General features: G+C 46.4%; 1 protein-coding gene across 8 annotated transcripts in view; it reads right to left on the reverse strand.

Annotated features, from left to right (window-relative positions):
• Positions 1-25,948, reverse strand: part of EXOC2 (exocyst complex component 2) — a 146,089-nt gene that overhangs the window by 64,422 nt on the left and 55,719 nt on the right. For all 8 annotated transcript variants that reach the window (XR_009048053.1, XR_009048051.1, XR_009048052.1 and 5 more), the window contains exons 8-12: positions 23,084-23,229; positions 22,868-22,949; positions 22,004-22,106; positions 18,267-18,385; positions 528-652 (exon numbers count right to left, since the gene is read on the reverse strand). Coding sequence is in view for 4 of the 8 variants with exons in the window: in XM_057699582.1 (XP_057555565.1) it covers positions 528-652; positions 18,267-18,385; positions 22,004-22,106; positions 22,868-22,949; positions 23,084-23,229 (575 nt within the window). In the remaining 4 variants the exon portion in view is untranslated. The remainder of the gene's footprint in view (positions 1-527; positions 653-18,266; positions 18,386-22,003; positions 22,107-22,867; positions 22,950-23,083; positions 23,230-25,948) is intronic.

A 25,948-nucleotide genomic window follows, 5' to 3' on the forward strand; every position in this document is an offset into this window, starting at 1 on the left:
ATAATATATGAGCAGGGCACTAAGTACACGTGCAACTTGTGAGAATGTAAAGGGGGCCAGAAAACAGGATCTTTAAGCTCTTTCCAACTAGGGAACTCCCTCTCACTTCAGACCCATGTGCAAGATGCAAACATTTTATCCTTGTTTTATCATTTGTTCACCGTCAACTGCACAACAGTTTCATCCACAATTTGGTCTGACTGGCATTACAGTCAACTCGGAGTCATTCATTCCTTGAGGGCCTATCTCCCTGAAGCCTCATCCCCACCTTCTGAGAGAGACCCTCACTGCTCTCTTTTTACAGTCTAGGATTGTGACTCGCAGAACAGTTCCGTACCTTGTTCAAGGCCACAGAGCTATCAAGTGTTAAGGCTTTATAGCGTTTTCAACCAATCTTAAAATATCTGACAATATTCAGAGGCTCTGGGCTTCTGGGGCTTTAAAAAAGTCACTTCAAACTCTAAAATTTTTAAGACTAGAAATTCACAACGACTTAGCTACATCTACAGTCAAATGTGTACACATACCTCACTGAAAAGGCTTCCATTAACATATGAAATCCAGAGTTTCCAGAAGTTGGGCAGCTGACTTAAAACAAGCTTGGTCAATTTTTCAACAAATGCCACCCGGTGGGGAGTTTTATATCTCCAAGCTGAAGGGGAAAAGAATAAAACACGATCAGCACCCTTTTGAAATCAAGAACAGAAGTCTGTCTGAACGCACTGCTGCTGCTCCCCCACCTAACAGTGGGGCCCACGCAGCCCCACGGGGGCCGCAGGGCCTTCACCTGCTGATAGAGCAGCACTTCCTTCTCCCACCAACGACCACGGGCTGCGGGCAGAGAGGAGGCACAGGAGCAGAGGGGCCTGCTTTCTCAGCGGGCCTGGCCGGGGCGGAGGGGGCTCGCAGGACAGGAGAGCTTCACAGACAAGGGGCTTCCGCGTTCCAGCCTTGTCATAAGGCTGTCATGTTTCTCTTCAAAAAGCCATGCCTCGGGCTGCCCCGTGGCCAGTAACTGAACTCGAGGCCCCTATTAACCTGTCAGACGTGCACTATGCACCCTACAAGGTGAAACTCAGTAAGGAAGCCAGTCCCCATAAAGGAACACACGCAAGCACAATCATGGAATTAAACACACCTCCCATAACAAATAAGTGTAAGAAAAGGTAAAACCCCCGAAGCCTCTTGGATTACACATGGTTTGATGCAGTTACTGGAGGAAGTAGGACACAGGTCTGACAGATTTCTTATGGGAAGAGTAAGTCTGAGGCAGTAAAAGCAAGCGTATCACGTCTGGGGGCACCGACCGCTTCCGAAGCTTCACCGCCCCCGCCCCCTGCTTCCTGGCCCTGCCGCTCAGCTTCGGAGTCCAGGGGGAGGGTGGATCGTCCTCATTTTAAAATGCTTAATAATCTTCTAAGCAGACAATATATGGTGAGAAAAACGTACAAGGCGTCCAGGGAGAAGCCTCCCTCCCGCTCGCACCCCCAAGTGCTCAGTCCCCAGTCCAGCCATGAGACACCACTGTCAAGGACCTCCTTTTGATTCCTTCTGAAATGTAAATATAAATACGAATTCTCCCCCTACCAAATAAAGCTAAACACACTGTGTTCACATCTGGCTTGTTTTCAATCGGCAACGATCCTGCAGTTCTTCCACATTCATACATGAAATGCTTCCTACTGGGTTAGCCAAAAGGTTCTTTGGGTTTGGTTTGGTTTTTTTTTTTGGTAAAATGGCTCCAGTAGCACTTAGTTGTCTTTAACTTCATTCGAAACAATTCTGTTAGGTTGTATGTGACAGCTGTCATATCAGCGTGCATTAAAAAAAGACTCATCAAAACTGGTGAATTTTTGTGTAGCCATTTTAATATTGAAGATGGAAGAAAAGAATCAACGTTTTCGGCATATAATGCTTCATTATTTCAAGAAAAGTAAAAACGCAGTAAAGATTTGTGCAGTGTACGGAGAAGGTGCTGTGACTGATCGGACGTGTCGAAAGTGGTTTGTGAAGTTTCGTGCTGGAGATTTCTCGCTGGACGATGCTCCGCGGCCGGGTCGACCAGTTGACGCTGACAGGGGTCAGATGGAGACACTCACGGAGAACAGCCAACGTGACGCCGCGCGGGAGACGCCGACACACTCAGAACACCCACGTCAAGCGTGGAAGAGCACTGGCACCAGCGTGGCTGTGTGAGTCGCTTTGATGTCTGGGTTCCACAGAAGTTAAGAGAAAAAAACTTTCTTGACTGTAGTTCCCCTTGTGATTCTCTACTTAAAAGGAATGAAAATGTTCCGTTTTTAAAACAAATTGTGACAGCCGATGAAACGTGGATACTGTACAACAATGTGGGACGGGAGAGATCGTGGGGCAGGGGAAATGAGCCACCACCAACCGCGCCAAAGGCCGGTCTTCATCCAGAGAAGGTGATGTTGTGCATGTGGTGGGACTGGAAGGGAGTCCTCTATTATGAGCTCCTTCCAGAAAACCCAACCATTAATTCCAGCAAGTACTGCTCCCAATCAGATCCACCTGAAAGCTGCACTCAACGGAAAGTGTCCGGGATTAGTCAACAGAAAACACTTCCATCAGGACGACGTAAGACCGCATGTTTCTTTGATGACCAGGCAAAACCTGTCACAGCTTGGCTGGGAAGTTCTGATTCATCTGCCGTGTTCACCAGACATTGCACCTTCGGATTTCCATTTATTTGGGTCTTTACAAAATTCTCTTCAGGGAAAAAATTTCAATTCCCTGGGAGACTGTAAAAGGCACCTGGAGCAGTTCTTTGCTCAAAAAGATAAAAAGTTTTGGGACGATGGAGTTATGAAGTTGCCTGAAAAGTGGCAGAAGGTAGTGGAACAACAGCAAACAAAGGGTGAAATATGTTGTTCCAATAAAGTTCTTGGTGACAATGAAAAATGTGTCTTTCATTTTTACTTAAAAAACGAAGGCACTGGGCCACGAGTCTGTGGGATGAGAGGTGCAGCTCATCTGGACACGGAGCGGAAACAGACCAACTCAACACAGACCAACACAAGCTGCCTTCCAAAGGAGGCAGCACCAGACCCTGCGAGGCCGCAGCTCAGGTGTTACAGGCCAAGGACAAGGCAGGAAACAGGACAAGATCTAAAACCTGAAGCTTCGGAAGACCCACCTCATAAGGTTGCAAGCAGACTCTTACACAGGATCGTCCCCAAAATTAATTTCAAAAGATTAATGTTTTGAAAATTAGTTTCAGAAGATCAGTGCCCTGCGGCCACACCGACCTCCAGTCTGTGTCCCGTGCTGGGAGAGCTCACCGGGCTCCCGGGCTCACAGAGCCTTGGCTGGGCCTGCAGGGAAATACTGGAAGCTGACCCATGCTGCCAAGCCCCCCGGTCTGAGGCGGTGACCCCCGCGCACCCTGTACAGGCACACGCCCCGCACACACACCCCCTGCTCCCAGGGCACTCGGCACGGGGTGCCTCTGCCCCAAGGGGGAGCGGACACCGCCCTCTCCCCTCTCAGAGAGACGTCCTTTCCAAAGTACAAAATAAACAAAGAAGGAGTAAACTCAGCTTCTCTTGTTGAATCCCTGAATTAATAAGTATTCCATTCGAAATGATTTTATGATAGAAGTATCTCGAGAACTATAAATAAAAACAGAGCAAACCAATTCCAAAAGGCTTCCAGAAAGGTTCTGCTGACTGAATCTTTTTATGGCAGATAAACTGGGAAAATGATTTTGTCTGGATTCCCCTGGGGGTGGTGTGTCCCTGCAGAGGCGCACACTGGCCGCAGGGCCGCATCCCTGCGGGGCTGGCACTCAGGCACCAGGGCTCCCGGGAGACACACGGGCTCCTGCGGCCTCTGCCTGGCGACAGGAACAATTCTGAGGGTCGCGTGTCTTCTGGTCTCTTTATCACCAGCAGGTTCTTCACACTCACGTGCCTGAGTGCCGAGAACCTCTCCTCGTCCCTTCCAAGCCCACTGCATCCACACGCTGGTCAGCATAACGGAAAAATGACTTTGGATTTTCTTGTCTTACGGATACATTCCCACAAGCTCTCTCACTGAAAGAGTAACTTCAAGAGTTACCTCTTAAGACTGGTGAAAAGAACGAAGGGGATGTGGCAGGAGCATCCAATTTATTCTCAATGGAAATCATTACGTAGACATTTTTGGTCACAAAATTTGGCTTTGGTCACAAGATCAAGAATGAGCTTCCTCAACTTTACGTTACTGTTTGCTGCAACGATCCTTCGCGATGCTCCAATTTCAAGCAATAACTTTAGAGAAATTACTTTGCTTCCACTTCCAGCCACGCTGGAGTAGCGAGCATTGGATTTAACCTCTAGTCATGAACAACTAGGAAATTGAAGGGGTGGGAACACCTAAACAAGCGTTTCCACAGGCAGCACAGGACTGTGATCCCTCAGGGAGGGTAAGGAAACGGTGGTGAGCCCACAACTGCTCTGGATTTCCGCCTGCAATTTCTAGACAAGAGAGGTCAAGGGAGGAGGACCCGGAGCAGAGCTGAGCGGGCTTTGTGAGTTGGAACGATGGAGCCCAGAGCGGGAGGCGAGTGGACAACGAAGGGAAGAGCTCTGGAGAGGAGGAAGGGACTGTGCAGGGGGGAAAGCTCCAAGAATCCACACAAGAGTCTTCCTAAGCCATGCTTATGCCCAGTGAACCTCACAGCCAGGAAATGTAAGGCCAAGGCTTCCCAGGAGTCACACGGGCAGGGAGGGGGCAGTCTTCCCAAGCAACCCCAGGCCGTTCAGGAGTGGGCTCGGGTCTCCCTAAAGGCAGGCTACCGCTCCAGCAAGCTAACCACAGGCCTCGGATGAGTCAACCTCATCGGCAAGTAACTGATACAACAAAGTCTCGCACTCTTTAAAGGAAGACAACAAAACTCACACACTCAACACTGAACGTTCCCAGTGTCTAAGAAACAATAAACACGATTAGCCAGGCTAAAAGGCAGGGGAAGGAAAATCAGAATCAGAAACCAGGGAGAAAACCAGTCAAGAGGAACAGACCCACAAATGGCAGAGACAGAATTAAGGACGAGGTTCAAGTAAAGGAAAACAGGAAGATAATGAGGAAAGAAAGGGAAGATATTTAGAAGAACCAAATGGAAGTGCTAGAGATGAAAAAGTATATGAAACTTTTAGCTTAGACACTGAAGATAAAAGATCAGAGAAGCTGAAGGCACAGCAATTAACTCTACAATGAAACACGGAGTAGAGAAACTGGGCTGGGGACAGATCCTCAGTGACCTACAGGATGAGTTATTGGCTTAACATACATGCAGCTGGGGTTCCAGAAAAGGAAGTGGAACAGAAAGATGTCTGACAAAATGATAGCCAAAAATTTTCCAAATTTGATGAAAACGTCCAGAATTTGATGAAGTAAATCCAAGAAGCTTGACAAAACCAGGCAGGATAAATGTGAACTATTCAAGATGGTATAATTCATGACAGTCAGCCTCAAGTACAACTTCTAATGGTTTTAAGCCTGTCTGCATGTCAGCTGGTGGTGCTGAATCACATACGGGCAGGGAAGGGGTGTGGAAAGGATTTTTACAGGTGATGTATCATCCTACTCATTAAAGGAAGGGAGTACTTTTTGAAACTCAGGGGGGCTGCACTCCGGGGTCAGACCCTGGCTGCATCTGCTTAGAGGGCTATGTGGTACCACGATGTACAGAAGCCAACAGCTCTGCTCTCCGGTGTTTATATCCTCGTGTCTGGTCGGCCGGGAGGAGGATGGGGACAGGACCAGAGGGAACGCGGGCAGTTACAGGAGACCTTCACTGAGCACAAGCGAGTCGCTGGGTTTTGGTGCCTGTGATGGACATTCATTCACACTGTTAATAAAGCTTAAAGAAGAAAACTCTACTCCAGTACTTAAAAGAATAACATGAAATACTTCGAAATAATCTTCAGAGGTATCTGAACTTAGTAAGAATTAGGGTATTTCTATTACCTTATTTGCATTTCTTGTATCTAGTATTGAGGTTATACGTGGCCCGTGACTAACAGCATCTCACTGGTACACGAATGCATTATAACCAATGTGCTTTACATCTCATACAGGTAAACAAACAACAGCTAACTGCCAACCACAGGAAGAAATGTAACACGGTTACAATCTGAGATGCCTTATCACAGGAAAAATGATTAGCAATTAACTTGTGATTAATAAACAACCAACTCTTTTCACACCAAATTTTAAAATTCATTAAAAAGGTGCCTACCGTACTGGACTACACAAATTAACTTTTGTTGCAACTTTCATCCTAAAGAGGTTCTCAGAGAATTTTTCCTGTGGCATATTTTTAAAAACTCAACCACAGAAATATGTGGAATAACACTAACCGGTGCCCAATGATTTTAAAAAAATCTAACGGCATTTCTTTAACGTACAACGTAAGACGCGTTTCCATGATCTGAACTTAATAGTGGGCGGAAGGGACGGCCCCGGCGACGCTCTGGAACAGCAGGCACGCGACGGCGGGGTCTACCGCGAGAAAGGCGCGGGCGAAGCGCCGGAGACCTCACCGCCATCCCGCCCGGGCCGGCAGCGGCTGCCCCTCTTCAGCGACGCCGCCCTCGGGCCCAGAGAGGCGGCGTTTCCACGGACGCGCGGCGCTCACTGGGGAGTTAACGGACGGGTGCGCTGAGGTATTTCTTGCTCAGCCGTTCCATCCTTTTAAAGAAGACAGCTACTAAAGTAAAACCAGAAACATTTTCTCTGAATAGCTTCTAAAAGTCACTCCCACCATACAGATTTGGAGGATTAAATCTGTGACTCTGGTTTAATGCAGACATGTAACTTAAGTATCATTCCAGAATTTATATTCAGCAAAACGGAGGGGACACGGTGCTACACACATAAAAATCAGGATGAAAATCGTTTTTTTTCAAAAGCAACTTGGCACTTGGAAAGGAAGGTACAGAGTATAGTGGAGCAGAGGTATGGCATAAACCTTTGACCTCTCCCTTAAAATTGAACTCTGCAAATTCCATGACGTCTTTCTCTGGGATGTGGGCTGTGGTTCCTTGCTTCTGCTCCCACCGCCGGCCACCCAACCTGGATCCCTCTCGCCCGCACTGATAATACTTGAGAAGTTGAACCCCTCCCTCACTGCCGTCGAGACATCTCTTTATTCTCCTGGGTTAATGCCCCCCAAATACTGCTTCCTCGATTCTCTTCTCAGAAGTCTTCCAGAAAACCCTCAGAATTTCAACCCAAATTACCTAACAACCAGGAAACACTTTTACTAAGGTGGTTCTCCAGAGCCACCAGGAACGGAATCCCACGTTGCCAATCCGGTTGGCAAGAGGCTGGTGTTAACGGGTCGCGCAGAGCTCCACAGCTGAGCACTCAGAGATCTCCAAAACAAGCTGAATTCAACAGACATTCAGAGTGTTCACCGTGAGAGCACACGACGCAAGCTCGAAGTGCTCTCTGCCCCCAGTACCCCCACTGCTGGGAGAAGGAACGCTGTGTCGCTGACAGCGTTCTGCCTTCTGCTGCTCGGGAACATTCCAGGCAGCACTTTCCGGGCATAAGGATCAATGTCATGTCTCTGTCCACAGCCACGGGGTCTTCTGCACAGAACTCCTTCATATACACTGAGCAACTGATCCTAAATTATTCAATAAGAACACTATTCCTTGTTTTATAACTTAGCAGAAGAAAAGGTTACAGATTTGTTTCCAGGTGCAAAAGACGAAACCCGTTTATAAAATAATGACTTTATGTCAGTGATACCGTCAGTTACCCAGTAACATCAAACACGCCTTTACTGAGCCCTTCCCGTGTGCTGGGAATCCCAGGCCCCTGGGGTTAGGTGACGGTGACAGGTATAGGCCTGCTCTCAAGGTGTTCACATTCTAGCAGTAGAGGCAGAGAACCAAGACATAAATAAAATATAGAAAAAAGAGTCTGCTTTCGTGGGCTCCTCCCACCATGAGCCACTTAACACGACAGTCTGAGCGAGCTCCCTGCATCCTCACAGATTCTACCAGGTTTTATAGAAACAGAAACTAAATCATTTGAACAGATGTTTTTTTACTGGAACCTAATTTTATTAAAAACCTATGATGTTCTAGCTACTATGCTAAATGCTTTATTTACATGTACTTCTACTTTGGAAAACACTAAATCTAGGATAAGAAGACTTGTAAAATTCAACATTTTAAAACAGCAAGAAAAACGACAGAGTAAGAAAACACGAACTTGAAGAAATAGTATTTTTTATAATTGATTTTTTTCTATATCAGAGGAACGTGTGTGTGGAAGCTTTAAAGATTTATGACTTCTCCTCTGAAGTTTATATAGTCACCACTATTAATTGCAGAATTCAGGAAATATCAAAATATCCATTTTCTGACATACTTTAAAAGGAAATGTAAAAAAGCCCAAACTCAGCACCACATTAAATATTTATATAATATTGTATAATTTATATAAACATGTATATTGAAAAGTGCAAGAAGAGAATGCTTTAATTCAAAATGTTATAAGTTACTACCCTTGAAGGTTTCAGGACTATAAGTTTTTGGTTAAGAAGGAAAATATTTCCTAGTTTCCTAAACACACACTGTATACCATTCCTACAAAAAATACAATGATCATTAGATAGATCCTCAGAAACAGTTTTGTCCCATAACTGGTGTGTTTACAGCATTAATTTAAATGCATAATATTAAGTCATTTATGTAGTTTAATTTAAATAAATTTTGAAACTGCTAAAGAAACTGCTGTATTTTTCCCTTTAATAACAGAAACTACTAAGAGCATGCTTTTCTTCTATTAGAAACCGTATCAGCGTTTTCTACGGCAGCAGGAGAAGAAAGTCTACCACGAACCAATCGCGCACGTGGAGGTGTCTGCGGTACTGCAGCAAGGACGGCACCGCGGCAGGGCGAGGGCGGCCCCCAGGCCCTGGGGATGGAGGCGGCCTGGCACATGCTGAGTGAGGGCCCGGCTGGCGGCGCGCTGCACAGCCCGGGGACCAGCCCTGTGCCGGGCGCCGGGCCTGAGCCCGCAACGCGCTCTCCTGCAGCAGTCTGCTCCTTCCTCCTGCCAGGCTGTCCTGCAACAAGTTACCTCACAGGGACTTAGGAGGGCTGTCCTTTGAGGAGAAAATTAATGACAACATTTAAAATCTTAGCTGTCAGAAATTATTTACTATCAAGCGTCAAAACAAAACAAAAAAAAAAACTTGAGGATTCTGACACTCTTTAAACTTAAATTACATGATGATATTTTTACCCCACAAAACGATTACATGTATGAAGTGTTTTTGATGATAAACAAGCATTTTATTATAAAAGAGAGAAAGATGGAATGTTTCTGTAACATAAAATCAGCAAAACGTTTTAAAGTATCTTACAAGAAATCTGTTTATTTTCTCTTGACTGTTTTACCTCACAATATGACAGCAATCTCTCTTGATGTGTTTAAGAGAAGTATGTTATATAACATACACGGTTACAAACGAGAGTGATTAGGAGGTTCCACAACATCACGCTCTGATGTATGTGCAGACCACACGCAACTGAAAATTAGGTCACTTGCTATATCCTCCGTTATCTGCCCTGATAGCCAGCTAAGGGTGGTGTTCAACACACGTGCACACAGGACTTCAGTTTCTCATTAGAAGCTTGGTTTGCACCAAGACGTTCTGCAGGTAACAGAGACTAAAGATTTTGTGAAATGGTTTGTCTTTTTCAAACGCAACACTGCGTTAATGTGAGCTATGAGAGGTCCTCTGCTTCCTTGACAGTAAATTTTCTCTGGAATGAACTGTTCCTATGATTTTTTCCTAGGCGGAAGTTTTTTAAAAGTCTTTTATCAGATAGGACGACAGCCTAGCGTTCTTTCATCCGTGCTCATACTGACAAACCGTCCCCCGTGCCAAGATTCCCACGGCGCTGCGGCTGGAGGAGCCACAGGTGGCCTGACCCTCATCGCCTGTGAAAATCAGGGCCTGAAACTACACAATCTTTAACGTCTTTTTTAGCTGTAAAATTCTGACTCCATGATACAAAACTTGAACCTGAAACTGTAAGTCAGCACTGAGAACAAAATGGGAAACATCCTTATTCTGCTCACTATTCCTGCACTTCAGGACAACGGCAGGCGGTATCACCTAAACGTAGATAAACAGCACGCCTCTACACAGAGAGCAAATGTGAACACTAAGTCGTAAGAGGAAATTTCGCCAAGAAAATATTAAAGGCGACAAAAAACGTAACAGGGAAAATTTCACCAGGATTTACTACTACTGTGGACCTTACAGCCTGGCTATTTCAAACGCACCAAGCAGAGTAACCGATACATGCACTCCAATGTGTGCTGATAAGATGAAACCTGTGTGGCTGCAACCTGTCCAAGTTGTCTGAGGAATGATTGCAGGTGAAAAGCACTCTCAAGACAAAACTGCAGACAGAGACATTTCCACCAGCACAGTATTTCCAGTCCTGAAATTCTACATGGTTTTTGTAGGAAAAAAGGATATTCACAAAATTCTAGAACTAAATAATCTTAGGGTAGAGCTGTATCCTCTACATTTCACAAACTAGTACTTGAGATTTTACCAATACATCGAAGAAAAGATATATATCTTATCTACAGGTGCTTGGAAAAAGCATCTTGGAAGAAAAACTTTTAAACACTTAAAATTAAAAAAAAAAAAAGACTAAGCTTCTTAGTTCCTGACACCTCATAGAAGAAATGCTCACATACTGAGGTGTGAGGAGGTCATTCTGGCTTATACACGAGTTAACTTGAATTTTATCCTAACTAGAACAGCCTGTTTGTGCCCTATCAAACATACGCTGCACATCTGCTTTAATTATTAAAGAAAAGGGCACAGTGACCAGAAGTAAAGAATGTCCATGTTGAAAATAAAGGTGAACCACCTCTCCTCCTGGGAGGCCCGTGCCGGTCCTCCTTGGATGGTGAGACCCCCTCCCAGGAGCCAAGGCCACGCGGACTCGCTGCTCTGTCCGTGCGGGTCTCTCACCCGGACGTGTCTGATGCTCTTTGCTCGGACAAGACAGAGAACCGTGCTGAAGACCCTGCTTCTCCAGAGCAGCTCCTCAGAGTGACCTGAGGCTGTCTTCCGGGCTAGAGCCCTCAGTGTGGCTCAAATAAAACTCTTTTCCTATTACAGATTGTTTACTTTCGTCGACACACGTGGGTCGACATTCTGTTTCTCTGATTAAATAAAGCTTCTAAAACACGCTACCAGCGTTCTCAAAAGGAAATATTTTTCTAATTGGGAGTATGCAGGAGAAATTTAACAGATTATAAACAAATATAAAATTAGAAAAATCATCTTTGGAATACTATATGAACAAAACAAATTTATTTTTAATAAGAGAAAAACAGAAAATCTGTTTTCAGAAGCTTCAGAAGTAATTTTCTTCAGAACACTAACATTCCTAGCCACTTCACCAAAAGAATAAAAGCGGCAGTTTGGAAATCAAGTTTAAAGTGCATTACTTTCCTAAAAGAAAATCTATTAATCTTTCACAATCTGCTATGGACACGTTGAAAGACTTGCTATTTTTTTCCAACAACTGTGAGATTTCTATCAGATAAAAAGTCTTTAGCTTTGTGCAAACTTAAAGATATGGCAAGACTTTCTGGGAAGCTCAGAAACTTAAGGGTTTACATTAAAACTCTGATTCTTACACAAAAAACTAATAATGGTGTTAGGAAGATCTGTAAAAAATGCTTATTACACTGAGGACTCCACATCACATGCCAAACCCTTCCGACTCCAGCTGTGCGCGCTCCCCCCTCCTTAAATGCAGGGGTGGCCAGGATGTGCGTCCCAGACTCCCTGGGTCACAAAGGGCAGGAGAGGCTTTTCGTGGGGGGGGGGGGGGCCTGCAGATGTGGGCCAGGTTCACCATGCCTCCCGCACGGCTTTCTCCCAGCCCACGTGGTGTGGGAGCCCTGGTCTACAGCTGACTCTCCCGGCGGCCCACTTCCTCAGCCCGAAGCACCTCTGGACACACTTCCTTCCCTGTGCGCAGCAGGCCCCCGTCCTGCGCAGCAGCCCGACCTCCCCTGCCGCCTGCGGACCACACTCGGGCCAGGAGCCTCCGCAGACACAGGCCGGCTGGAGTCCTGCCAGGCGCAGCACACACGAGGGTCGGTGCCAGGGCAGGGCGGGCGCGGCAAGGCAGTGACCCCCCCGCCAGGAAGGAGGCTGCGCCCCAGACAAGAATGCCGGTTTTGATCTGACGCTTCTATACACACATGTAAAGTCCCTACGGGGCACTTCCTCAACGTACAGGGGATGGTTCAGTCTGAATTAAACCAAGGAAGGTGTATTTAACAGGACGCATAACCTCCCTCCACCTCTTAGAGCAGCGGACCAAGCTCTGATCTGTATCTCAACGTTGTTCGGAATAAAAGGTGAAAGGAGGAGACATATTTTCAAAGCAAGACCACAGGTGTGAACCTTGAAGAAACACTTCTCAGCTAACACTGGCTACACACGCAAGAACCAAACGTCGTAAAAAGCTGGTTAGAAGAGTAACAAAACCCGAACTTTTTATGCTTTTATTTAAGTACTACCCTTTTTTTGCAGTTATATATAGATTTAAGTAGAGAAAACCTGCTTAGACTATATAAGCAACAGAATTATTACAAAAATAACAACGCAGAATTGAAATATTTGTAACAATGAATATTTTAAAATTACCAGTTAATGCTAGCAATTCAAGGTGGGCTTGACATTTACCACCAAAACCCTTTTCCTCTTAAGGCTGGTGGATGGGTCTCCCTCCAGACAGTGAACCAAGCAGAAAAGAAACAGCGGCCAAGACGTCACGCTGAGAGGTCCTCCTGACCGCAGCCCTGCTGCCCTGCCTGATCTGACACAGACAGATACGTCCACCAGGCGATCAGAACCGAGCACGAAACAGGAGAAACGAGGGAAGCCTCACTCCGCCAGCGACACCCGACAGCTGGGGCCCTGCTGACAGGACCTGCGAGTGAATGCTGTGCTATTCAAACAGCACATCAAATGCTCAAGTGCTAGCTTGACTTTTAAAACACTGTTTAACTTACTAGCATTAATTACTAGTCTTCATTTTAATTTGGAAGCTGAATTTGTCTTTTCAAATTAGATTAAAAAACAAACTTACAATCATGTAAAATCCTGCTGAGCTGCATCAGGTAACTAAAACTGCTTACATAAACGTACACCATTTACAAGCAACAGCGACAGCTTCTGACAGGACGCACTGTGAATCTAACTCGTGGCACACTGACTATCACCTAGGTCTCTTCCCTCTCTGAAAAAAGGACAAGAGGGAAAGGAAAACCACACACCACTTTGCTGGAGAGAAGATTTCTGCTATTACAGTCATAAACTGGTACTTTTCTTCTATTCCTCTCTCCTGAATCTACTTCCTTTTGTATATCCTTGTGGCTTATGAATCTCAAAGCACGTGAGTAAAATCCCACTACATTTAGAAGCACTGCCCCTTCTAAAGCCAGCGGAAGCCACGGTGAGCAGGTGAAGCACAATGCACGTGGGGAGGACTCGGTCCCAGGGACACGAAGGTGGAGACCAAACCAGCGCCGCCTGCCTGCGCCTGCAGGAGCTGCCCCTCTGCTTTCTAAGTCAACGTCCATCGTTCTAGGCTTATGTCGGTACGATAGACGTTCAGGAGAGAAACTGTTTTTTAAATCTCCAAAAGAATAAACTTTATAAAAGTTTATATTACACTTCCTAATGTACAACCTCATTATAACAACTTTAAAACAAAAATTATAAATTTTACTAAGATATGTGATACACGCCTAACAACACGTTTACTGCCTTCTTCAACACAGAGATACTTCCGCGGTTACGTGGCAGATGCGGTCATCTGCTGCCGGTGTGCTCCGGAGGATGCGGCCCACTCTGGTGTCCAGAAGCCCCCGGCCCCACACTGGGGAAATACTGTGTTTATCACCCCACCCAGTATCTGCATCAAGGTCACAGCTGTATTTGTTAAATGTCAAGAAAAAACATAGTTTCGTTATACTAAATTCACAAAATTGTACATAAATTTAAAATGTAATTTATGCATGTATTTCATGAGCTTAAGTTGAAAATATAGGCTTTTTATATTATAAGACCATTGGATAAACAAACCTTTATTTCAGCAAGTAATTAATCTAATAATATGCTCAATGTCTGAAATAATTAAAAACAGTAGATATTTAGCCTCTATTCTTAGTATTTTTCCTCTGTAACAGAGCCACACTGTGATGTCCAGAATAACCTTTCAGATGTGACATGTCTCTAAGTTTTCAAAGAGAACCTGAGCCACATATAAATGTACTTCTTTCTGCCGTGTGACTGTCTGAAAGAATCTACTGCTTCTATTCTAAGTGTGCCAATCTGCCTCTGTTCTAACACGTCCGCATACAGCCCAAAGTAGAGAAAATTACTCTACAACCAGGCCCATGCCCTTCCCAGGAGCTACTAGGTGTAGTCAGCATATACTTCAAGAGTTAAATTCACATTCAGGACAAAGGGAAAAAACACCTCTGAAGGCTACCTTTAAAAATCCTGTTTGAGAATGTCAGTAGGTGGTTAAACCAAAGGCTTTTCCTGGCAGGAAACCTGAAGATTTACTCTAATTTTGGCCCTATTTCACAGGAATTTTAAGAAACGAATGGCACTTCTTACAAGGCAGTAAAAGTTTTGGAAGAGAAGCTGAACAGTTAACTAGCTCAGGCTGGAAGAAAACAGACCCATCCATGGGTGTTTATGCTTTCAAGAAGGATTTTTTTAATGTTGATCTTTGTTGTTGGTTTTCCCCTCACGTCTGTCTCCCCTTCGATCACACCTGGGCTACAGAGGCAGGCCACGGAAGATAAGCGAGGAATCCCGGGTGGCCGGCCGGGCGTGCGGACGCGCAGTGGTCACCTCCTGCCTGGGTCCTGGTGGGCACCGTCCGTGTAATTACTGTGAGCACTGGAGGCCAAAGAAGGCTCTACTGCACGGTTCGTAAGAACATCAACCCCACGACCCACCTCTGTTGACAAATGCTTTGTATACAATAGAATCTATCCTGGACAAACATGGCTTTTTTATGCAGCGCTGCTGTCTCTGAAATTCTATCCCCGTCTTGGCTCATGAACTTTGCGTGAAGACCACAAGACTGAATACAATTAACATTTTAACCCAAACCACCATGTGAAGACTTAAAAAAAGAACGTACATGTTAATCGGGTTTCTTAAATTCATGCATAAAAACCAGCTTTACTTAAAAGATACAAAGAAGTCTTTTCCTGTCTGAAATATTTACAGTCGATCTTTTTAAAATTGTACTTCACTTAACAAGACTCTTCCGCCTGGGGGTTAATCCATCGATTACACACATTTCTCTGGTGTCAGACGTCCAAGTACAGATGTTACAACAGAACTTACCATTCATCCTTAGATTTAGAATGCAACCAGCTTTCACTCTGAAAACAGGTTCCCGAGAAGACCTGAACGAAAGTGCCGCCGCCCCGTAAGCAGGCACCGCCAGCACCCCACCAGCCGTTCACTGTGCTCGGAGAGCTGCCTGAGGAAACACCGGCCTCGGCAACAGAGCACAGAGAGGTCTGCGGAAGCACCGCGCAGGACACGGAGAAGCTGGGCTGTCACCTGGCTGCTCAGAGGCAGCCTCCTCACACGCGAAACAGAGCCAGGTCCACCTCCCAGGTGTCTTCCAGACCCAAAACGCTGTACGTGTGAGAGGATGGCCAACAGAAGGTCCGAATGGTATTGAGGAGACCTGCCCTCACACTGGCTTCATCTCTACCAATCGTAAACATCAACTGCGAGTCCACCAGGAACAATCGCGTGTGGGTTGCTTGAAAGAGACACTGCGCTTCTTCCCAGCAAACTGGTAATGAAGGTCAATATTTTATACACACAACGCCCCCACACCCGTGCCTGCGCTATGGGATCACATCGCCCGTACACAGGCAGGCACACAGCCGAGAGCGGACGTGTCCAGAGACACTCACACGGATGCTGGCAGCCTGGAGAGCGTTCAGGTGCCCGGTGGCCAAGTGGGCGCTACATCGCTGACGGCTAAGTCTTCCAGGAAACAAGCTCTGTCTCCATCGGCGTCACATCTCGTGCCATCTGCCTTTGCGCTGGCCATCAATTAAAAGGCCACAGTATCCATGTGGTTAAAAAGATACTAGAGATATTACACTGCTTTTGAATTTGACAATTAACTGAATACTTGATATTAAGAAACGACTGCTAACATTTCAGGTAATGGTAATATTTACAGTTTTCACAAAGCATCTTTATCTTTGAAAATTACATACTGAAATAATTATGGATGAAATGATGTGGCCTGCTTCAAAACTAATTCGGGGTGAGGGAGGGGCTGTAGATACAACGGGACTGGCTGTGAGTGGATAACTGCCGAAACTGGGTGGGTACACGGCAGGTTGTGGTATCACCTTTGGCGCCCTTAAGTATGTTTGGAATTCTCCAAAAGAAAGTAACAAAAACTCCTTCTAACATGAGCTCAAAAGAACACACCAACCTCCCAACTAAAAGGCGCCTGTCTGTTAGGACCGTCTGCACTGTTTGCCGACACGGGTGCGCACGGCTCGGGATGTTCTTCCAAATGTTAACGGACAATTCAATCACAACTACAAACACCCGGCCAGTGAGTTCAGGAAATGGACCATCCCGAACTGTACTGTCATGAAAGCTGCGGAGGAAGTTCAAAGAGCCATAAGCTGCTAGGTTTCACTTCCTAATCAGAAAGACCAACTTGTGAAAATAACTGTAGGTAAACCTCATCACTAACAAAAGGGTCTGTCTGGTGCACATTCCTCCAACTATCTCAGAAGCGAGCGGCTACTTCTACAACAGGCTTGCTCAGAGTGAAGAAAAAGGCAGGTCTCCAGTTACACAGATGCTCATGTCTTACTCCCGCGTGGACTCCACGGCTAGAGAGTCTAAGGTAACGGGCAGGGATGGGGAGGAGGCTGGGGAGTGACCATCTTTAAAAACACCCAGGGCGCTGGGATGGGCAGCCAGGGTCGAGAGTCCCGCCCAACAGAGCAGACTCAGTAAACAAGAACCTGAGGCCCTCTGAATACCTGCAATGACCTCAGAGCGTGTACGCTGCCTGATGTCATTCTCACTTGCTAAAACTATAAAATCATTAATGACATAACAGGAGTTTGGATGTGGCATCAGTAGACATGTGGGTTCCCTAAACATCAAGAAGAGAAAAGAACAGACTCACAGCTGGAAAATACTCAAATCCAACCCACTAACTCACAACAAGACTAAACTATCAATAAATAATGGTGGCCTCCCTGTGGCACCTCCTTCTGTGCCAGGACTGCGCTCATGTCACGTCACTTTCTCCTCCTGAAACCGTGCCCGCTTTACCCACCTATCTGGTGGCTCAGACCACCTAAACTGCACTTGCCAAGGTCACCAGGAGCCTCGGCACAAAATCGAAAGGACATGCCCCCGTCAGACTTTTCACCTTAAAACCCTTGCCAACCCTTCCTTTCCCTCCTGGCCCACCCTTCCTCCTCTCCTCCACCAGCCCTGTAAACATCACTCCCTGGGAGTCTGTCCTACATTGGTCTCCTTTTTCTCCTTCGTGGGTGAATATTTCAACTCCCAGGGACCATCTACGTGCAGACCACATCCAAATCTCTGCTCTTTAAATTCGACTATCTACCGGATGTCTCCACTTGCACAGCAGGCAGCTGCAAATCCACCCGTCTGAAGAAAAGGGAAAAGCATCTCCTCCTCCGCGCCCCAATGCCACGGCCCGCCGTCCCACCCAGGTGCCGGGGTCACCCTGCGATCACCAGGTCCTGCCGAGCCCAGGCTCCGGACGGCGCTCAGATGCCCCCCTCCCCCACCCCCGCGGCCTCCGTGCCGGCGAGACGCCCGAATCGCCGCAGCAGCCTGCCCACCAGCTCCGCCGTCGCCCTGTCCTCGGGCCCTGCCCAGCTTCAGCGCCCCGGACGGGGTCCACCCGGGCCCAGGGCGTCCCCGGACGGCGGCCGCGGCCGCGCCTCCGCCTCCACGCTCCTCGGGCTGCCCGGCGGGCGCGCCGCGGCGCCCAGGCTCCCGGGGAGCAGGGCCACGTCCCCACGCCCCCATCTTCCGCTCCCGCCCCGAGCGCGGCCCGCCGGGGGGCCTCCCCCCGCTCTGTCGCTGCTCGGGGGAGGGTCCCGGGGGGCACGCGCGCCGGGGGCCTTACCTCTGAGGTCCCGCACGCAGCCCTCCCGGCAGCGCTGCATGAGCTGGAGGACCCACCGGTGCTGCGCGCCGATGCACTGCCACGCGGGGTCGCCTGGCGCGCGGAGGTCGGACAGGTACCTGCAACGGCAAGGCCACGGCTCACCAGGGCGGCGCGGCCGTGGAGGGCACTGGCGGAGAGCCGGCGTGCCTTCAGGGCGCCCCTTTTAAGAACCCCTGAAACTGCGTCCGTTAGTAAAGCATCCGTCAATACTAGTCTTTGGTATTCAAGTCTAAACGAAAGAAACTTCTTCTCGTGCAATTAACAAACGGTAAAACTACATGCTAGGGAGTTAGCACTTTACAAAAAAAACCACGAAGAAGACGAAGGCAGCTTGCAATGCGCTCCTACATGCCCGCTATCCTCAGTTACGCTCTGTCCTGCGTGTTTCTGCTTAGTCCTCAAGGACACAGGACACAGGCTCCGTGCCTCTGCTCTGACGCGCGGCCACGAGGTGGCGCTGTGCCCCCGCTTTCCATCCCGTCTAAGCGGGGCGGCCGACGGCAAGACCCCTTTACTATGGAAAGACGTGCTGACAGCCAGCCCTGACCTCCCAGTCCTAATTCTGATTCACGGGAAGCTCTTTCTCTAGAAGATATGGTATAGATGGCCATTCTTCTTACTTTTAGAAGAGTTCTTAAAATACTTAAAGTTGTCCTTCTTTGTAAAATTCCAAACCCAGATACACAACTGAAATAGATTTCAGCTGAAAAATTTCTGCCAGATATTATTAAAAACGCAGCCCTCATGAACTATATAAATATAACAACTTCAATCCAATAGGATCAACTTCGAAAGGTGGACTCACCGTCTTAAAATTACTCTTAAACCCTAAGCTATCTGTCGCTTGGGATTAAAGTTTTGTTCAAGAACAAGTTTTAACTAATGGTGACAAGCTGTGACCTCTGATCACGCAGGGGCACCCCTGGGCTCCTCCCCCAGTTTCTCCAGTACCGAGCGTTTCCTTACTCAGTCTTCTCAGTGGGCAGCTAACGACAGGAGAAACAGGCAGTGATACATAAAACCCCGAGAAGAAGCCTGACGTCTCACTCGGGAACCAGCCACCTCCCCGACCTCCGCGGGCTAACGGGGACGGCTGGTTTCCAAGGAGAGCAGCGTGTCCCGCGTGGGCCCTTCTCCTCCCAGGGCCGTGACCCTCTATTTACAGGGGCCAGGAGGCTGTCTGTGCTGAGAGTCTGACAACTCAATGAACAGCATCCCCAGGAGGATCTAACAGTGACCTTCAGCTTGGCACAGACAGTTCATTTCAAAGATGTCAACACCCAATCGGACGCTTCCTCTCACACAGGCTTTCCTCTTCCATCCTCTGGAATATAAATATGACAAATAGCACACCGGGTCATCCCTTTCCACAGAGACTGTATCCGTGATGGCATCCTTCCTGCTGGGGACTGCCTGTGGGAGCTTCTCCTCAGACAGGTTTGCGTTGCCCCCAGAGGCTCCTGCAGCACGTCCTCCTGACACGGGTGCTCACACGGCCTCCTCAGATCCGCACCAGCAGTAAACGCGGGGCCATCCCTGCAGGACAGCTGCTTCCCCTGCGCTCTGACCCGCCGAGCAGGGCGCACAGGGCCCGTTGCAGGGCTCGTTCTCGAGCGGCATAGCAAGAGCCATACGCCTTTCTGCTCAGCATCTTCTCTCTCTAGTATGTTGACTAGGTCCTCCTCTATCATCTTGTTAATACATGTTACATAAAAGAATTCTATAAAGAAAGATAAACTTGTTGTCTCAGAAACTCTACAGTGTTTCAGTTCAGAAGTACAACTTGTGCTAGGCCTTTCCCTGGTTAAATGAGTTAATCCAGTAAGTTTCTTCTTTTCTTTTAGTATGTAGCTTAAAAATAAGTAGTTTCATTTCAAAGATCCTGGCTTACAATATGATACGGGTTATTGCTATTTCCTTTAAAAGTGCGTTATCAAAGAGCACTTTTTAAAAAGGCTTTTTTAGAAGGAAAAAGGTAAGGAATGTTTACTATGATGCGTATCGGCTCGAACTTTTAAAATTTAAGAATTAAAGTCGCGAGCCATACGCGGACGTGATTTTTAACAGTTACCAAGGACAGAATCACACTGACATGGAAGGAAGCATGTGGCGCTCTGCTTCCTGTGTACGCTGCTGGCACCCGCAGAGTGAGCGGAGGGAGGCCCACGAGGGCGTGCTTAGCTAGACACAGTGGCGGACCACAGCGCGACCACACGGGGCGCCTGGCTCGCTCACTCCCCGCGCAGCGGCGGCGATGTGAGAACTCAGAGGCGTAGTTTTGCCGATGGTAAAGCTGAGCGTCTCCACCCCCACCTGCTGCTCACAGGACCACTCATCACAGGTTCCAAAGTCCAAGAGTACAGGGCCTGGCTGTGATGTTATGTTTCCTATTCATTAATAACTAAACCCTTAATTTAAAAAGGATAACGGAATTGCTCAGTGTCTTCTCAAAGGATCAAAAATAAAATAATGATTAAAAATTAAGTAAATTACTTGACATTCTCCGTGACATACTTGTTCTTTTCCCTTTAAAATGACAGAGAATAAAACATTAAATGGGCCATTTAAAAGAATCGCTTTTAACAGCCACCATCTTTTAAATGGTATCCCAGCAGGTTAACCGGTCACAGGAGCTGCGTGGCAGTGATGTGCACGATGGCAATTCACGGCATAAAGAAATCCTGCACTCGATGAGGTTTGACACACTACACGATCAGCAAATGTAACAGAGTAAATGTAAACAGGTGAATAGACCCAAAGCCGGATCTGTGAAGCAGCACGGCAGAGCACAGACAAGACGCGGACGCCCCCTAGACGCGAGGGTGACCTCCCTGAAACTCTGCTACTTTACATGTTTACAAAAAAAAAAAGAAAGCAGTTGGATAACTAACACGCAGTTTATTCGCAGCATTAAATTTCTACGATTCTACAGGCCAGAAAAAATGCCCCAAATGCGTCCTTTCCCCTACGGGTGCTTGGAGAAAAGCAAAGGCTGGGAAGCCGACAGACGGAGGCCTGAGGCAGTGGAGGCCCAGCAGCTGCCCGAGGCCCAGGTCCTCACCTGTGTGCAGGTGCGACCATCGCTGCGTGGTGGCTGTGAGGCTCAGACGGGCCGCACAGGCTCGCGGGGGGCAGCCAGCAGTTCTGGTGCCCCCTCCCTCTCGGGGAACATGGTTCCCACCATGCTGTGGTGTCCGTGGCTTTTGCTGTTACTGCTATCTTTTTCAAGTACGCCTTCCCACTTCCTTTTCAAGATGGGAAGCTTCCAGAATTTTCTCTGCTGTTGAGCCCTGGCCACTCTCGGGGCACCAGAGACTCTCCTGCCCCGTGGGACAGTGCCACCTCCAGGCCAGTCAGGGAACCCCCGCCTGTGGAGGCCCACAGGGACCACCCCCCACCCCCGCTGGTCTGCGTAAGATGCTGTGGACAGGAGGAGAGGTGCAATGAGGCTGCTTTTCCTTTCTCCAAACCAGCAAGATTTTCTTGCCTTGAAAGAGTGAGTGCTCCCAAATTTACGAGTACACAAAAGAACTCTGCTGTCCTACACGAGGTATCCCTGAATGTCTGCTACCTGTTTTCCCTCTTACCATTGCATCAATCTCCCAATCTGCCCCAAATTAGCTTTAAGAGATACCTGATGTATCCAGTACTATCCAGATATACGTGATCTACCAAAAGTCTTGCAGAAGGTTTACCTTATGTAACGTTTTTGGTCATGTAAGGTCGATGGTGTCTCAAGCAACTTAGCCAGAAGTAATTCTCTTAAAGCTTCAATCCGTGTTTCTACTTCAGCATAGTCTGTTTAAAAAGGAAAGAATTACATGATTTCCCTTGTAAAGGAAAGAATGAAAATTTAAAATTAAATTATGGAAAGCAGAGCAGCGGGTAGAGGGGCCGATGGAGAAGAGGCACAAAGGGAATGTCTGGACTGATGAAGGCACCCCCTGCAGTGCCGTCTCCACAGTATGTGTATTTGTCAAACTCACTGACTGCAACATGCAAGCTTGTGTGCATCACTGCATGTAAATTTACTACAAGGAAAATAGCATTAAGTTTTCTGGGTCCCTACGGGTTTAATCTACAGATTTAGTCAAGCCCGTGATGTTTCTCCCACTTAATAAGGCATTATCATAAGGCATTTTAGGCTCTTTTTATTTTCTGTGACTCCAGCCTTACAGATAATTTCAAAAGTTGTTTAGTTTACTTTAAAGCAGGGTTAGAATTCATAAATACATTGGTCTTTCTGAAAGGGAAGATTAAAAGGTAGATTTCCATTTCTGCAAAATATCTGTAATTGATTCTTTCCAGTAAAAGAGACTTTAATAGCATCATCATTAACAAGCAACAAAGAATGTCCAAGACTAACCTATCCTATAGTTTTCGCTCCATCTCAGTAAGAAAAGCCATCGTGTTACTTCTGAAGTAACTGTCTCACACTTGAGAAAGGGCACCATATATAAACAAAAACTAAAAGGCATGTAACATTCTTTGCAGAATACATTCCACATTCTCCCTGTAAAAGCAGAGTAGAAAATCTAAAAGTAATAAACAAATCTTACATTTCTTGAAAACTTGCACCTCCGTTTTCCCAAAAAGTGACTTGGCCTTTTCATAATCGTTAATAACCACATCATAATCACCCTTTAAAGTAAAGAAACATTTTGGAGACCGTCAGTGACGTTTAACAAAGACATCTGGTTAACTTAAAAACCATCTTAACAACTCTTTAAAATTTATGACATCTATGACCATAGGTACATAAATATGCACTCTACCTTTTGGATATTCCTTTCAATATTTAGAGGAAGGTTGAAAAGAAACTTAAATCGCTGGAGCACATTGAGTGCATTTCTAGTGGAATCTGCCTTGTCCTTTCGACCTAGGACTTCTTGAAATAATGTGTCCGCAGTGTTACTTGCTCCTATTTTAAAGGGACAAAAAGAAACTTAGTAAAAACTAATTTTAATCAGAAAATGTGTACCTGGGCAAAAGAAACAAAATGTTAGGCTGCTATTGTACTTGATATTAAAACTTGAGAGACATTTTTCTAAAAGCCAGCTATACTGGAGTTTTTTTTATAGTTTGCTAAAATACAATTTCCATTTTGCCTGCTAAAAGTCTTTTCATATGTGTATTCCAATTAATGGTAGCCAATTAAGAATAACCATACTTACCAGGCCCAAATAAATGCTCGAATGTGAATCTACACTTATTTTAGCTTCTTTTCAGTTTCACAGCATCATGGACCCTTAGGTTATTTCATTAGTTCAGACAACAGGTCAGTGCACACACGTGCGTGTGTGCACACACGCTCGCTACTTAAACGCTCCAGATGCAATAGCCACATATCCACAGTAATTAAAGAAAAATTTTTCAGAAAAGTTGTTCAAAGGAAATATTTTAGACCTCATCCTATTTCTACATAAAAGCATCAATTTATGTAGCAGGCAGAGACAATTACATAAGCAATTTAAAACGTCAAATTTTAACACACCATCATTAATAAATATATCTAAAATCAGCTTAATATTTCTTAAAATGATACGCAAACTGGAAATTTCATATATATGTATTTTTTTTGAAGACGTCAAACTATATGCACCACTGTAATGAAAGAGTTTCTTCAAAACAAAATTTACTGCGTACAAAAACAGTTAAGCTTTTTCAACTTGTGAATTATTTCTAATTGGTCACAAGGAAATGGGAGAAAAAGGATAAACTTTTTTGGCTGTTTGATCACTGCTCATAAGAAGTTTCTACATTATCTGGTCTAATGACTATACTTTAAGCAAAGATGAAAAAAATGACCTCAGGCTCGCTGGGTGGCTGGCGTGCCGCATTCTCTGGTCCACACTGTGGGTGGCCTGAGCGTGTTAAAAGTGGTCTTTGTAACATAATTGTTTTACCTAAATAATGTTTAACTTCTGTTGAAATTTTAAAGGCCTGATTTAAAAACTTTGTTTTGTCAGGGTAGCTGTTTCCTACATGCTATTTAATGTGGAATACTCAATTTCTACTATGAGGAAAAAAAAACCCCTTCTTGCCACCAAACCATATAGTGATGACTAAATGAATACTGGAAACCTGATGAAGGTTAAAAGTATTTTTCGTGGAAGAAAATCACTATTAAGCATTTGTTTATCATTTAGAAATAAACCCCATGAACTGAGGCATCGTGAATTCACAGATACGTGAACGGAGACTGAATATCTTTAAAGGCCGATTACATATGTGTGTGCTGCGGGTGTTAAATCCCCAAGCACTTTCTCTACAATGAAGGACTAAAAAACACCAAAATTGGATTTTTTTGTCTTATTTTAAAGACAGTAAAAAAATACCAACTGATAATTTCAAATTCCCCTAAAAAACTAAGAAAACAAGTACAGGTAGAAAATCCCTTAAAATTAAATAAAATATCAATATTTAATACAGAAAAATTTATGGGCAGAAATTATAAACTATAAAATTATCATTTAATTTATTTACACAGAAATGCAGATATACAGAGAACTTTAGTTTACGCACAAGTTCTGCTGTGAAATTAACATTTTAGTCTAAGAGAACTCCTGTCCATAAACTTCTGTTCTGCTGTGGACGTTACTGCATTCACAGCAGAAATTCTGGGAGTTCATAACTCTGATAACGGGACGATTACCTCCAGCAACAGAACAAACGGAAGCAGCGAAATCAAGATGTGTGCAAGCAGAGCAGCATCAGCAGCAGCTCAGCATCCACAACGGAGGCCTTCATTCTGCGGGGCACGCTGGCTCCGGGAGCTGAAGCGGCCCCGCCCTGCAGGCCACCTGCACCCGCACGCCGGCAGCCCCGGGCACCGGCAGACTGAGGCCGCCCCTTCCCCCGCAGGGACAGGGGTCACGGGCGCGGGGACGGGGCCCCCCAGCACTGACGGCAATGATACCGGCCTCAGCTCAGCTGGCAGGACAGTGACATTCTGCTCAGCGGGAGACAGGGTGGCAGGGAGGGACCTGGAAAAGCCGAGGTCTTGGGAGCAGACGGGCTGGGGCCATGGGGAGATGGATGCGCCCTGGGGTGTGACACAGCATCGGGAACAGAGCTGACACAGTAGCCTGACAGCTGCTGGGAGAGTAAACCTCCAACATTCTCACCACACAGAAACGGAATCACGTGTGGTGATGACACCAGAGGGGTGCCCATGTGGCATCACACACAGGTACCAACCATCACGGTGAGCACCTTAAATTCACACAGTATCCTGCGTCAGCTATATCTCAACAGAGCTGGAGAATAAGATGGGAAGACGGGTCACTGCAGCACTGCCCACGGACCAGTCAAACTCACAGCTGCCTCAATGATGGGAAAAAACTGTAACTGTGGCAGGAACCCATCCTCCACAGAAACCAGTCACGTAGTTCTGACGGCGCCTGGTCATCTCAAGCAGCCTCATTAATGTGAACACGAAACTCTCTCTGGTTCCTTTCACGGCACTGGCACCCGGCCCACTTAGTGCCCACCAGCCAACGTCGGCCTGCCTGGCCTAGCCCCCTCCTCTCTTCACCCACTTTTCCATCGGGTGCCCCCGTGCGGGCTCAGGACCCCTGCCATCAGAGCATGGTCACAGCACCATTTAACCCCCTGCCTATCTGGCCCTAAGTTCCACT

The sequence above is a fragment of the Hippopotamus amphibius genome, chromosome 11 (assembly GCF_030028045.1).
Source record: "Hippopotamus amphibius kiboko isolate mHipAmp2 chromosome 11, mHipAmp2.hap2, whole genome shotgun sequence".
NCBI classification, from domain to species: Eukaryota; Metazoa; Chordata; class Mammalia; order Artiodactyla; family Hippopotamidae; genus Hippopotamus; species Hippopotamus amphibius.